The sequence below is a fragment of the Bos javanicus genome, chromosome 8, assembly GCF_032452875.1.
Source record: "Bos javanicus breed banteng chromosome 8, ARS-OSU_banteng_1.0, whole genome shotgun sequence".
NCBI classification, from domain to species: Eukaryota; Metazoa; Chordata; class Mammalia; order Artiodactyla; family Bovidae; genus Bos; species Bos javanicus.
Genome location: NC_083875.1, coordinates 64,226,589 through 64,241,427, shown reverse-complemented (window position 1 = coordinate 64,241,427; position 14,839 = coordinate 64,226,589). Strand labels below are relative to the sequence as shown.

At 48.3% G+C, this 14,839-nt stretch overlaps 1 protein-coding gene across 1 annotated transcript in view; it reads left to right on the top strand.

Moving 5' to 3' along the window:
- Nucleotides 1–10,888: 10,888 nt before the first annotated feature.
- GABBR2 (gamma-aminobutyric acid type B receptor subunit 2) overlaps nt 10,889–14,839 on the top strand; it is a 368,988-nt gene continuing 365,037 nt past the window's right edge. Inside the window, exon 1 of the mRNA XM_061425770.1 lies at nt 10,889–11,224. Within this exon, the coding sequence (XP_061281754.1) occupies nt 10,904–11,224 (321 nt within the window). The 5' untranslated portion in view covers nt 10,889–10,903. The remainder of the gene's footprint in view (nt 11,225–14,839) is intronic.

Genomic DNA, 14,839 nt, shown 5'->3' with positions numbered 1-14,839 from the left:
CATCAAGAGGCTCTTTAGTTCCTCTTTGCTTTCTGCCATATGGGTGGTGTCATCTGCATATCTGAGGTTATTGATATTTCTCCCAGCAATCTTGATTCCAGCTTGTGCTTCTTCCAGCCCAGCGTTTCTCATGATGTACTCTGCATATAAGTTAAATAAGCAGGGTGACAATGTACAGCCTTGATGTACTCCTTTTCCTACTTGGAACCAGTCTGTTGTTCCATGTCCAGTTCTAACTGTTGCTTCCTGACCTGCATACAGATGTCTCAAGAGGCAGGTCAGGTGGTCCGGCATTCCCATCTCTTTCAGAATTTTCCAGTTTATTGTGATCCACACAGTCAAAGGCTTTGGCATAGTCAATAAAGCAGAAATAGATGTTTTTCTGGAACTCTCTTGCTTTTTCCATGATCCAGCGGATGTTGGCAATTTGATCTCTGGTTCTTCTGCCTTTTCTAAAACCAGCTTGAACATCTGGAAGTTCATGGTTCACATGTTGCTGAAGCCTGGGTTGGAGAATTTTGAGCATTACTTTACTAGCATGTGTGATGAGTGCCATTGTGCGGTAGTTTGAGCATTCTTTGGCATTGCCTTCCTTTAGGATTGAAATGAAAACTGACTTTTTCCAGTCCTGTGGCCACTGCTGAGTTTTCCAAATTTGCTGACATATTGAGTGCAGCACTTCCACAGCATCATCTTTCAGGATTTGAAAGAGCTCAACTGGAATTCCATCACCTCCATTAGCTTTGTTCTTAGTGATGCTTTCTAAGGCCCACTTGACTTCACATTCCAGGATGTCTGGCTCTAGGTGAGTGGTCACACCATCATGATTATCTGGGTCGTGAAGATCTTTTTTGTACAGTTCTTCTGTGTATTCTTGCTGCCTCTTCTTTGTATCTTCTGCTTCTGTTAGGTCCACACCATTTCTGTCCTTTATTGAGCCCATCTTTGCATGAAATGTTCTCTTGGTATCTCTAATTTTCTTGAAGAGATCTCTAGTCTTTCCCATTCTATTGTTTTCCTCTATTTCTTTGCACTTATCACTGAGGAAGGCTTTCTTATCTCTCCTTGCTATTCTTTGGAACTCTGCATTCAAATGGGTATATCTTTCCTTTTCTCCTTTGCTTTTCGCTTCTCTTCTTTTCACAGCTATTTGTAAGGCCTCCTCAGACAGCCATTTTGCTTTTTTGCATTTCTTTTTCTTGGGGATGGTCTTGCTCCCTGTCTCCTGTACAATGTCATGAACCTCCATCCATAGTTCATCAGGCACTCTATCAGATCTAGTCCCCTAAATCTATTTGTCACTTCTACTGCATAATTGTAAGGGATTCGTTTTAGGTCATACCTGAATGGTCTAGTGGTTTTCCCTCCTTTCTTCAATTTAAGTCTGAATTTGGCAATAAGGAGTTCATGATCTGAGCCACAGTCAGCTCCCGGTCTTGTTTTTGCTGACTGTATATGTATGTTGTAGTTCAATACAATTAACGCCCCGCCCCCCACCCCCGCACACACACACAAATTAGGTCCATGGAGAAAAACATGGAAGTAGAGGTCTAGAAAGGAAGAACCTGCTGGAACACACAGGCACTAAATCTCAGAATGAGCTGAGGCTTTGGAAGAACATCACAGACCACGCTAGGGGCTTTGCAGGGTGCACTTGGAGCAAGTAAGGGAGAATGATGAAGGGAACACAGAATTTTCTCACCTCTAGGCTTGTGACAGAGAAACACTGGACGTTTTGGTGGAGAATGACCAGCAAACAAAAATATCAGAATGAGTATGGTTAAGAGCGGATAGATGAAAAGACTCTCAGAGGGCACCTAGATGCTTTCAATGAGTCCAGGTCCAGATGAAGTACCTGTGAGTGCCAGGCATGAAACTGTAGATGGGAATCAGAGAGAGCATCTAAGGATCTGTGGGGGATGAAAGGAAGTTAGGTGTTAAGCAGTGGGGGACACAGCAGAGTTTTGATATTCCGATAGACTAAAAGGGTGACCTCAGCCAAAGGGATTTGGGTGTTGACCTTCAGAAGAGTTTGAGAAGGACTGATTATACAAATGGTGTGTGATCACACAGAGGAGAGGGGGTGGTCCCTCAGAATGGATGTGGGCTCACCAAAAACAAACCATAAAGCCTAAATATATAATCACTTGTATTTGAAAAGTTACTAATCTGGCAAGTCAGAGAAATAAGGAGACCATATGCATCAGGATTTCAGCAAAAATTTTAACAAGGTTCTCACAATATTTTGGAGTGCAAGATGGTGAAACATGGGCTGCAGAATTTGGAAATTGAGGGAGTTTTCAGTCCCTAGTCACAAGGCTAGGTAGGGCAGATGGCCCCCAGTGTGGGTAGGATAGAGCACAAGCTCTGTCCTTATCATTCTCCTATTTACCATTTTGACCAATGTTTCAGGTTAAGGAAGAAAATCAGATTGTCCAACAGTGATGGCACTAACTGGGAGAAATGATGACTGTGAAAGAGAACAGTTCTTTTTTTTTTAACCTGTGTTTTTGGCTGATCCCACATGCATGTGGGATCTTAGTTTCCCCCACCAGGGATTGAACTTGCAGTGGAAGTGAGGCATCTTAACCACAGGACCACCAGGGAAGTCCTGAAAGAGAACAGTTCTAAGATGCAGAATACCCTCAATAGGCTGGAACAGTGGGACATAATCATGCATGGAATGTTTCAAACCTGTTCATAAGTCCCTGAGTTAAACTGCTGATAAACAGGATCTGAGAGATCCAGTTTTCTGTTGATTTGAAATAACATAACTCCACAGAAAACCAACCTAGGGCTCTTGGGAAGCCACAGACTTCCTGGAATCCAAGGGGGTAATATGGCCTTAGCCAAGTGGAAGTGACTCTGGACTGTGAAGGCAGCAGGGACAGCAGTCCAGAGTCCTGAGCACAGAGGGATGGCCCTGAAATATATGTTTTAAAAATTATTTATTTGGCTTAGTTGTGGCATGTGTGATCTATTTCCCTGACTAGCTATTGAACCTGGGCCTCCTGCATCGGGAGCCCAGGGTCTTAGACACTGGACCACCAGAGAAGTCCCTCTAGATATCATTTTTGAAGAGAGCCATGGACAAATTGGTGGCCAGGGAAGACTGAGGAATCTGGGGATATTTCTGTTGGAAGACTTAATTTGGAAGGGAATGAGGAGGTACCAAAGTGAGCTGTCTTTGGTCAGGGGCCACCATGGGTGAGAGGGAGCACCATGGACTCCAGCAGCAAGCTGGGACCCATTATGAATGCTGCAGGAAGGCTATAGGTAGAGCCTAAGAAATAATGTACAAAAATCCCATCAATGAAATAATGGAGTGGGAGCCTCATGAGGCATTGCTCTTGCCATCTTCGATGGTATTATTATTACTATTAATATTATTATTAGTTGTTTGCCTAATAAGTGACTAGTACTGTGCATCATCTTACTTAATGAGGGAGATAATTATATGTGAAGTTCCTGGAAGAGTCCCCTGCATATGTGAGTACTCAATATATATTAGCTGTTTTTATTATTTAATCCTTACAACAACCTTGATGTGAAAGAGGAATAATTTATTCCCTCTTTAGAGGTGAGGAAACTGAAGCTCAGGAAGGTGAGTGACTTCCCAGAACTGTACCACTAATGATTGGTCAGCCCGACTCCAAAACTCGCCATTACCCCTAAGGTTTGGTGAGTGGTTGGACCAGACACTTGATAGGATGCTTCCCCGTCTAAGGCTCTGTTCCTAAACTGTGCCTCTTGTCCATCTCTGATCCTCTTTGTAAGGGATCTTAGTGTTTTTGAAACCTCTAAATGGAAGGAGGTGTCCTTCTGGAGACCTCTCAGTTATGAGCTAAATTTTCTGCCTATCCACACTTAGGACCTGTCCAGCCGACATGGAGCATGGCGACACCCCCATCCTCCTACTGTCCTCAGACTGTACGAAGAGCAGGCCCTGCTGGGCTCCCCCAACCCTGTCCCCTTCTCTAGCCCCTGCCCCAGCTTTGGCACTGACTCCTGAAAGGTTTAGCCAGACTGTCTCCAGGCCAGACTCTCTCCCCTGATAAAGGAGAACCGACTTCATCTCTCCTTCAGCGGGGGATCCTAGCCAAATCATCCTACCTCTTTCTCATGTTGACCATCAGTAGCATTCTTTACTTTTGAAAGACCCTTTCCTCCTATAAGTCCTATAAGGGCATCTCCAAGGAGACGCATGTGGAGGAGAGGCAAATGTAGGAGTCTGGGGTCAGACAGATTGGGTCTGGGCCCTGTTGCTGCCTCTGCTGAGTATCATTAGGCACGTCATTTAATCCATCTGGACCACAGTCTCATAATTTGAAAAACTGGGATCCTAACACCTATTTTTCAGGCAGTCATGAAGATTAAGATGATGCATACCAAGGTGTCTGGCACAGAATAGGTAGGCGTTTAATAAATGGTAGCTATTATTATTACTCGAACTGTGTCACCAGACCACATTTGATGCCTGAAACCCAATTTTATGGTTTAAAAAACATGCCTTGTGAAAAAAGAAAAGCAACTTAGATTCATTCAGCTAATAGTTTTTGGATCCATCATTCATAAGTTATCCATTTAAAGATGGAAATGAAAACAAACAATGTACTTAAAAAAACAGCTGAGCTACTTGATTGAAAGAAACATTTCAATGTAAAGTAGACATGAGTAAGAAGTATACATGGGAGATATTTACAAATTTTTTTTTTTGGTTTTTTTTTGTTTTTAAAGAAAGCTTAAGAGAAGACCTCCCTGTTGTTGGGAGGTAGAACAGAGGCAGGCGTGACAGACAGGGCAGACTGAGAACAGGGTGTTGGAAACTAGACCCACTTCCCGGGAGAAGGCAGCTGTGGGAATGGAGATGTGAGCAACTGGCGAGGGTGGCGAGGGCTATCCAGCCCAATATGGAAGGAGGACAGACAGCAGGGGAGGCCTGGTTAGCCTCCCATTGTCAGGATCCTGCTCAAAGGGATGTGGTGTCAGTGGACACCAATGGACTATGCACGGTCCCCTCAAGTCCCCAGAAAGGGAACAGGTATCCTCTTTTAAGTGGGCCTTAGGAAGCATCACTACAAACAAAGCTACTGGAGGTGATGGAATTCCAGTTGAGCTATTTCAAATCCTGAAAGATGATGCTATGGAAGTGCTGCACTCAATATGTCAGCAAATTTGGAAAACTCAGCAGTGGCCACAGGACTGGGAAAAGTCAGTTTTCATTTCAATCCTAAAGGAAGGCAATGCCAAAGAATGCTCAAACTACCGCACAATGGCACTCATCACACATGCTAGTAAAGTAATGCTCAAAATTCTCCAAGCTAGGCTTCACAATAAGTGAACTGTGAACTACCAGATATTCAAGCTGGTTTTACAAAAGGCAGAGGAACCAGAGATCAAATTGCCAACATCCGCTGGATCATGGAAAAAGCAAGAGAGTTCCAGAAAAACATCTATTTCTGCTTTATTGACTATGCCAAAGCCTTTGACTGTGTAGATCACAATAAACTGTGGAAAATTCTGAAAGAGATGGGAATACCAGGCCACCTGACCTGCCTCTTGAGACATCTGTATGGAGGTCAGGAAGCAACAGTTAGAACTGGACATGAAACAAAAGACTGGTTCCAAATAGGAAAAGGAGTACATCAAGGCTGTATATTGTCACCCTGCTTATTTAACTTATATGCAGAGTACATCATGAGAAATGCTGGGTTGGAAGAAACACAAGCTGGAATCAAGATTGCTGGGAGAAATATCAATAACCTCAGGTACGCAGATGACACCACCCTTATGGCAGAAAGTAAAGAAGAACTAAAGAGCCTCTTGATGAAAGTGAAAGAGGAGAGAGAAAAAGTTGGCTTAAAACTCAACATTCAGAAAACGAAGATCATGTCATCTGGTCCCATCACTTCATGGCAAATAGATGGGAGACAGTGGAAACAGTGGCTGACTTTATTTTTTGGGGCTCCAAAATCACTGCAGATGGTGATTGCAGCCATGAAATTAAAAGATGCTTACTCTTGGAAGGAAAGTTATGACCAACCTAGACAGTATACTAAAAAGCAGAGACATTACTTTGCCAACAAAGGTCCATCTAGTCAAGGCTATGGTTTTTCCAGTGGTCATGTATGGATGTGAGAGTTGGACTATAAAAAAGCTGAGTGCCATGCATGATACAGGATGCTTGGGGCTGGTGCACTGGGATGACCCAGAGGGATGGTACGGGGAGGGAGGTGGGAGGAGGGTTCAGGATGGGGAACACGTGTACACCCGTGGCGGATTCATGTTGATGTATGGCAAAACCAATACAATATTGTAAAGTAATTAGCCTCCAATTAAAATAAATAAATCTATATTTAAAAAAAGAAAAAAAAAAAGGAAAAGCGGGAAAGAAAGAAAAAAAAAAGCTGAGTGCCAAAGAATTGATGCTTTTGAACTGTGGTGTTGGAGAAGACTCGTGAGAGTCCCTTGGACTGCAAGGTGACCCAGCCAGTCCATCCTAAAGGAGATCAGTCCTGGGTGTTCATTGGAAGGACTGATGTTGAAGCTAAAACTCCAATACTTTGGCCACCTGATGTGAAGAGGTGACTCATTGGAAAAGACCCTGATGCTGAGAAAGATTGAATGTCAATTTTATGAAGGCAGGAGGAGAAGGGGACAACAGAGGATGAGATGGTTGGATGGCATCACCGACTCAATGGACATGGGTTTGGGTGGATTCTGAGAGTTGGTGATGGACAGGGAGGCCTGGTGTGCTGCGGTTCATGGGGTCGCAAAGAGTCACACACGACTGAGTGACTGAACTGAACTGAACTGATCCTCTTTCAACACAGCCCCAACCTCTAGACTCAAGTTTGGAGACTAGCTTCTAGTTCATTTATGTAGGAAGAGGGCGTGGGAGAAAGGATTGCTTAAGGAGGCAGGATTTGGGGAGGAAGATGAGTATTTAAGCCATACAGACCTGGACTGACATTCATGTTTTATCACTTTCTAAGGGTGTGACCCTGAGCATATTGCTTTCTAAAGTCTCTACTGTGTTTCTTGTCAGTTGTTCACCACAATCCTGGGAGTTGGCATCTGCCAATGCATTTTATTCCCATTAACAATATGAACGATTATTAACCTTGCCACTTCTCACCAGTTCCTCTGCTTGTAGCCTGGTTCTTGCTACCATATGTGGCTTATCACAATAGCCTCCTCACTGGTCTCCCTGCCTCCTCTCTTCCCCCTACCAGCTTCTCTTCACTTGACAGATCAGATCACATTGCTGATGCACCAGTTCCTTCTGGTTGTTCCCCACTTCATCATGTGCAAACCAGAGTTCTCACAATGCCCAGGTGCTACCTAATCTTGCTTGCCTTTGACCTTGGGTACTACTGCTTTTCCCCTTGCTTACTCCACTCCAGCTCCACTGGCTTCCTGACAGTTCCTTGAACATGCCAGGCACACTTCTGTCTCGGAGCCTCTGCCCTTGCTGTTCCTCCACCTGGAACACTATTTGCATGTCTGTCTTATTTACCTCCATTACGTCTTTGCTGAAAAGTCATCTCAGCGTGTCCTTCCATGACCTCCCTATTTCTAATTGCAGCCCCACCCTGTCAGTTTCAATCCTCTTTCTCAATTTATTGTTCTCCATAGAACTTTTCATAAACCAGGATACTAAAATATCTTCTTCTTTCTGTTTATTGTCTCTCTTTCTCCACTAGAATGTCAATTTTATGAAGGCAGGGATTTTATTTTATTTTTACTGGAGAATAATTGCTTTACAATATTGTGTTAGCTTCTGCTGTACAACAATGTGAATCAACTATAAATATACACATACCCACTCCCTCTTGAGCCTCCCTCCCACCCCCATCCCACCCCTCTAGAACATCACAGAGCACCAAGCTGAGCTCCCTGTGTTATATAGCAGCTTCCCACTAACTCTCTGTTTTATACATGGTCGTGTATATATCCCCATTTTCCAGAGGCTCAGCAATAATGAACCTGACTACCAATGCAGAAGATGCAGGAGATACGAATTCAATCCCTGGGTTGGGAATGTCCCCTGGAGGAGGAAATCGCAACTCAATCCAATAATGTTGCCTAGGAAATCCCATGGACAGAGAAGCCTGGTGGGCTACAGTCCATGGGGTTGCAAAGAATCAGACACGACTTAGTGAGTAAACAACAACAACAACAACAGTGCGTATATGTCAGCGCTACGCTATCAATTCATTCCACCTTCTTCCCCCACTGTGTCCACAAGTCCCTTCTCTATGTCTGTGAATCTATTCAAGTGCAGAGATTTTAGTTTGGCTTGTTTATTTCTGTATCCTCAGCTTCTAGGACACTGCCCAGAACATAGTAGACACTACAAAACATTGATTGAAGGAATGAATGATTATTATAAAGCAAGAGGGCTGAACTCAAGCTCTAGAAGAACATGGAGTTGAAACTGGTGACCAAGGTTGGAACTCAGACCCAAGAAAGCATGCCAATGATCCAGTTACCCAGACTGGAACACAGGCCAGAGTAGGATCTGGGAACCAGAGAGATGCCCTGACATCAGAAGTGGAGTATGAGATCACAGCTTGGCCTGGAGCCAGACTGATGGAGAGTAAGACTGGAGTTCCTTGGGTCAGGGCTGATCCCTGGTGTCTAGAGGTCAGGTAACCTCATAAATGGAGACAGAGAGGTGGAAAGGTAGTTGCCAGGCAGGGCCTTCAATAACTTAGTAAATATCAAGCAAAGTTGTTCCAGCTTTCAAATTATTCCCAGATGTAGGTGTCAGCAGATACTCCATATTGGCATGGCTTACAAGTAAAACATAAATGACTAAGGGAAAAAAATGAAAATGCTAATTCAGAAAACTGAGCTTAGAAGTTGAGGAATGGTAGCTGCTGGAAGCCTATGACTAGGGGATATCTGTGATGTTAAGATCACATCACGGATATCTTGAGGATTACATTGTCCTCTGGACCACCTTTTTTGGTGGAGATGCCCAAGTGAGCTCTGCCCCTTTCAAACCCTCCAGCTGGGAAAGGCTAAGTGGAGCTTGGGAGGTCGTGTCTGCAGAAGCCTAGAAAGAGGAGTTGGATAGGAAGAATTTGGCCCGGTTTCCCCAGAGCTGTCCAAGTTACTTTCCAGGAGTTGGGCTCAGCCTCTCCTCTCCATCTTCATGATTCCTGGTAATAACCTAGCCTGTGATTCAAGGCTGCCCCTGCCTCACTCCAGAAGATCAAGTCTGTGGACAGCATGTGGTCCAACTCCTTCACCACATGCTCAAGGAAAGCAAAGTCCAAAACAATTCAGTCAGGGCAGTTCCCTTCCCACAGGGGAACATGTTTCTGGTCCTGACTTCCACTGCACTGTGTATAGAGCTCCTGCTGGCTCTGGGTTCCAGTGCTCTCTCAATATTTGTACTTCAACGCGCTGTGAAACCTCTCAGTATATTGGTCTGTAAAGTGAGGATGATATAAAAGTTCTTGGTTCCTAGGGCTGTTGTGAGGGTTTCATAAATGTAGCAAGTGTTCAGTGAAGGTTAAATCCTCAACCTTGTTACAAGGTCGTCGGTATGGCCCACAAATGGTTGGTTCAAGGTTTTCTGAAATGATGTCCTACTGTGTCCCCCTTATTGATCACCTCTTGGGATTTTATATTTTAATGACCATGATTCCTATTGTTCAAGCTTGGAGAGGTACATGGACCCGAGGCTCTAGGTCAGATTACAGGACTGCTAATTAAGGTTAGCCAGTGCAGCTGGCGCGACCTGTCAGACAGAGGGCCAGGTCAAGGGGAGCTTGGATCCACTGTGGCCTGAGAATAGTACTCCTACCTGGAGAGGCAAGGGTGGGAGAATTCTAGGGCGGAGCCCCCTTTGGGAATGGGGACACGGGGGAGGTCAAACGCCTGGAGGGGGCGATAGCACACGCAAGGTGAAGACTCCAGGCTCCTGAGGTTGCCAAAGGAAAGCTCAGACTAGAGGGAAGAAGGGGGCTTTCAGCCAAACCTTAAAGGCCAGAAACCTCAGCACCAAAAGGCATTCAACCGCCGGCGGCATTTTTGGCCGCCGCTTCGGGCTCAGTCATGGCCCCCCAGACACCAGCGTAGAGCAGGGGAGTGTAGGCTGCAGGTGCCTCTAAGGACGCCTCGTGGCGCGCTCGCAGACCAGACCTTCCCAGCCAGACCTCCGAGAGGCAGTCCCAAATCATCGTGCAGGTGCTACAGGAAGCGCTCGGCGAAGCGACCGTGGCCACTGCGTGTGCCAGCACGCCGTGCTCGTTCCTTCAGCCGCTGCCCCCGGGAGCTCAGGTCCAGGCGGTCGCGGGGCAGCCCGCGCGGAGGGCCGGGGGCGCGGGTGTGCGTGTGCTGGGAAGGCGGCCTTCCCCGCGGCCGCCGCAGCGCCAGCGCCTCCCCTCCCCCGGCGCGCACGGCCCGTCCCTGTCCCCGGAGGCGGCCCGAGACGCCGCGGAGCAGCCTTGCCTTCGCCTCCCGCGTTTCCTGCCGCTCGCCCTCCCCCGGCGGGGCTCCAGGGGCTGCTGCTGAACGGCTCGCGGCGGGAGAGCAGCTCAGAGCGCGCACGGGGGCGGGCGGAGGCGGCCGGGTTCGGGGCGGCCGCGCAGGAGAGAGGCGCGCGCGGAGACGCCGGCCCCCCTCTTCGCGTTTGCTCGCTTGCTCCCCGCCTCCCGCACTCTGCTCGCTCCCACCCCTTCCCGGCGTGATTGATCCGTCACGGGCGCCGCCGCTGCCGCTGTCGCTGCCGCCGCGGCCGTTCTGTGCCTAGCCGGAGCCTGAGCCCGAGCCGGAGCGGGGATCGGCGCCATTGCGCGGGCGCCGCGGGGAGATCTTGGCGCGGGGCGGCGGGCCGGGCCAGGCCATGCGGGCCGAGTGAGCCGGCGCCCGCAGCCCGCGGCGCGGCATGGCTTCCCCGCCTAGCTCCGGGCAGCCCGGGCCGCCGCCGCCGCCGCCACCGCCGCCCGCGCGCCTGCTGCTGCTCCTGCTGCTGCCGCTGCTGCTGCCGCTCGCGCCCGGGGCCTGGGGCTGGGCGCGGGGTGCCCCCCGGCCGCCGCCCAGCAGCCCGCCGCTCTCCATCATGGGCCTCATGCCGCTCACCAAGGAGGTGGCCAAGGGCAGTATCGGGCGCGGCGTGCTCCCCGCGGTGGAACTGGCCATCGAGCAGATCCGCAACGAGTCGCTCCTGCGCCCCTACTTCCTCGACCTGCGACTCTACGACACCGAGGTGAGTGTCCGGCCGCCCGCGCCGTCGGGGCTGTAGGGGCAATGGAGGAGGGCGTGTTGGACAGAAGCAAGCTTCGACCCTTGGGCAGAGCCCTCATTGAGCCTGCCGAGGGCACCTCAGGCTGGGTCTCAGTGCTTACCCTCTGGGTCCCACCGGGCTTGGCTCGCACAGCTGGTGCCAAGATTTGCTGAGCATCTTTCCCCTCTGGGATTTTGTATGTGTGTATGCTTGTGGGATGTGGGATAGAAAACTAGGGTCTCCTTTGCCCAGAGAAAGAGTGGAGAAGGTGGTAACTGAATCTCCCGAAAGGCCTGCAGTGGTCACCCCTGCCCAAGTCCCGCTGGTGGGGCTGTGGAGTGCTAGGTGGGAAGAACAGGCGCATTGACTATAAACTGGGCCATCAAGGGCTGGAGAGGCCACGGGCCTGCTCGCGGGCCTCAGAAAAGCCGAGCTGAGCTTTTGAGGTCCAGAGGGCTCGGGGACCCAGGGGCTGGAGCGCGCATCAGGGCCGGGTGCCTGGTGCGCGCCAGCAGCTCGGAACCCGCACCGGTCCGGCTGGTGTGGGGCTGCCGGCTCTGCAGCGCTGCTTGCTGCCTGCAGGTGCCTGGCGCTGCCTGTGGCCCGAGCGGTTTCCTGAGGAGACCCCTTCCGGTTAGTTGCTCAGAGTGTCCCAAGCAGGTCTCACCCCGGACCCGCGGGAGTGTGCGGCCGCGCCGAGGCTGGTGGCCCGGCGGCTGCCGGCGCAGTTTCCCGGGGCGCAGACTTGAAGCACGGACTTGGAGCGCAAGCAGTCGGCTTGCCTTCTCGGCCTATTTCTCTGAGGGGAGCAGAAGAGCCGAGAGATTTCCGTCCTAAGCCCCCTCCTTACACCCTCAGCTTGCGTTCCAGCTGTTAGCAACAGCGCACATCTCCGCCGGCCCGAGAACTAGGGTGCGCCGAGGGGGCTCAGAGGAGCAATCGCTGGCCGCGTGAGGTCGGGTTTGCGAGTTTTTCCAGACTGAGGGAGCCCCTACGCTCCGGCCACAGCGGCTGAGACGCGGCCTGAAGGGGGCAGTGATTTCCTGTGCAGAACGCTCTGTTGGCGCCTCTTGCACCGTGCCAAGCTCGGCCAAGGCAATGGGTTTAATTGACCCGGCTTCCTGGGGCTCCCTGGGCACTTCTGCTTGAGTACTGGTGCAGAAGGGGAGGGGAGGGTCGTCATGCCACGCTGATCGGGCACCCCAGGCTCCACTTCCTTCTCTGTGTGACCCCCACCCCACTCCCCCGCTTTTGGGTCCCCGGAAAAAGCAGAAATTTGGATTGCATCTTATTTCCCTCCTCCCCCCTTCACTGATGAACCAGTCTGCTCTGCGATGTAAATAAAAGGTGAAGGAACGGGTGGCAGTTGGTGGCGGTGCACGGAGGTTGCTGCAAGTGGAGAGGCTTCCTTTGCCCTGGGAGGATGTAAGCTGGGAGCTGTGCAGAGCCAGCCCCTGTGGAATCATCTCTGAATGACATTCCTGTCTTCTCCAGAACATTTCAAGTTCTCTGGGGGTACTTGTCCGACACACATAAACAGAGAGGGCAATGCAATTATACGAGCCATGTCTTCTGGGTACTGTTTCTCTGTTGCTCGATCTTGTTTTTTTTGAAAAGGACACAGGAGAGCGGGTTCTTTGGAGACAAAACCATTTATGGACAGGGCAGCCCTGTTTGCATCATCACCAAATATTGTCAGCTGCATAATGTTTTCACCAATTTATTCCATTCAGAAAGCTTCCCTGAAAGAGATTTCATATTAGCTTGTTAGTGGCAGCAAAGAGAAGGGTGCTCAATTTCAGGATGTGTGTTGATGCTTTTATATTTTATTTTTCAAGTGTGTCTTGATGACTTTCTGAGTGAGAGGGGGCCTAAAGTCAAGAGGATGAGGCAGTCAGAAGGCACTTGAGCTCGAGGGAAGGAGGGCAGAGGGTAATCTCACCTTCATGCAAGCAGAGGCATTTCTAGCCATTTGAAGGGGCACAGGGCATGGGCTTTGGGGTGGCTCTGACCTGAGTCTGGTCAGAAACTTAGTATCTTCCCCATGGTGACCTTGAGCAAGGGATTTAATCTCTCTAAGCCTAGATTTCCACTTCTGAAAAACTGGGACTATTATATGTACTCCGTAGGATGGTATTGTGACGCTTAAGGGAGATAACTGGCTGGAATGGAAAATGCCTTGAGCTGGCAGCGCAGCGGCCAGTCCTCTGTCTGGCATGCTGTAAGTGCTCAATAAATGTTTCCTGCCTTCCTTTCCTTTCCTGCTTTCCCTTTCCTCTGTCCTAGATTCACAAGTAAGACATTGCAACTTTAGATGTGGCAAAATGGTCACCACTAAAATGTTGTTTGCTTATTTGTTTTTCCTCATCTCATGAAGAGTCAGTGAAGTTATCACCAGAAGAAAAGAATCTTGGCTTAGAATCAGATAAATATGTTATCTCCTGCCATGAGGTGTCACAGTTGGGAGAACACCCAGGTGATAGAATACTTAATTTTTTCAAGTGGCCCATCTTTATAGAGTAGAGGGACTTTCTTTCTAAAGCCAAAGTAAAGGATCAGGCTGGGTAATTGCAATAAAACCTGAAGGGTGTTTGGGGCTCGTCTTAGAGCGTTTGGACCCTATTTTATTCAGATAGGATGTCTTTATGGATTGAATGTACTCTTCAGTCACTTGTTGACAGTGTCACTTGATTTGTATAGACTTGAACACAGGATGAATGTGGTGAGCACATTGTAGTAGACTTTGCTATCATTTGCTCTCAGTCAATGGCCAGAAACTGGGCAGCCAGGATGGACCTCTGTCCACACAACCTTCGAAGAGATGGAGATCAGCAAGACATGGGTTAATCTGATCAGTGGGACCAGCCTGTCTCCATAAAGGAGCCTCCCACACACACTTATTCAGTTGCCCCTCTGCTGTAATTAGAATAACAATAAAGGATGAAAGCCCCACTCAGTGCCATGTGTTTGTAAAAATGAAACATCCCAGCAGAATATCTGCTAGGCAGGACCTCTCTTCTTTGGTGTACCTCAAATCACTTCAGCAAATACTTCTTTATGTATTCCAAGGAACATTTGAATATATAAAAACACAAGCAAGACAACAGAAAATACAGATAAGAGGAAGCATCAGAAACCACATAGAAAAATGGGCGTTATTGAACCCAGAACCTGGGCTAAAATGACTGTTGCATTTTTGTGAATTAAGTTTTAGCTCTGAGTGTCTTTGCAGTCAAGGTTAAAAAGTAAACATGGGGGATTAGATTACTTATATGTTTGTCTAAAAGACTCTGAGGGACAGTTTTTTTTAAATAAAAGTTTTACAGCTTCAGAAATATTCTTCGTGTGGTTGTTTCTCATTCTTTGGTAGTCATATTAATAAAATTAAATAATAACCAAGGGATGAGTTACAAATATTATTGGCTTTTCTGATTTATTTAAAGTAATATTCATTTTGGAAAAAAAATAGTAGAGAAACATGAGAAAACTGCATATAATCCACCTACGCAAAGATAATTGCATCTAATAATTAGCATTATTCCCTTCCAGTTGCTGGTGTTTACTATTTTGTGTACTTGAGATCTCTATGCATCCTTT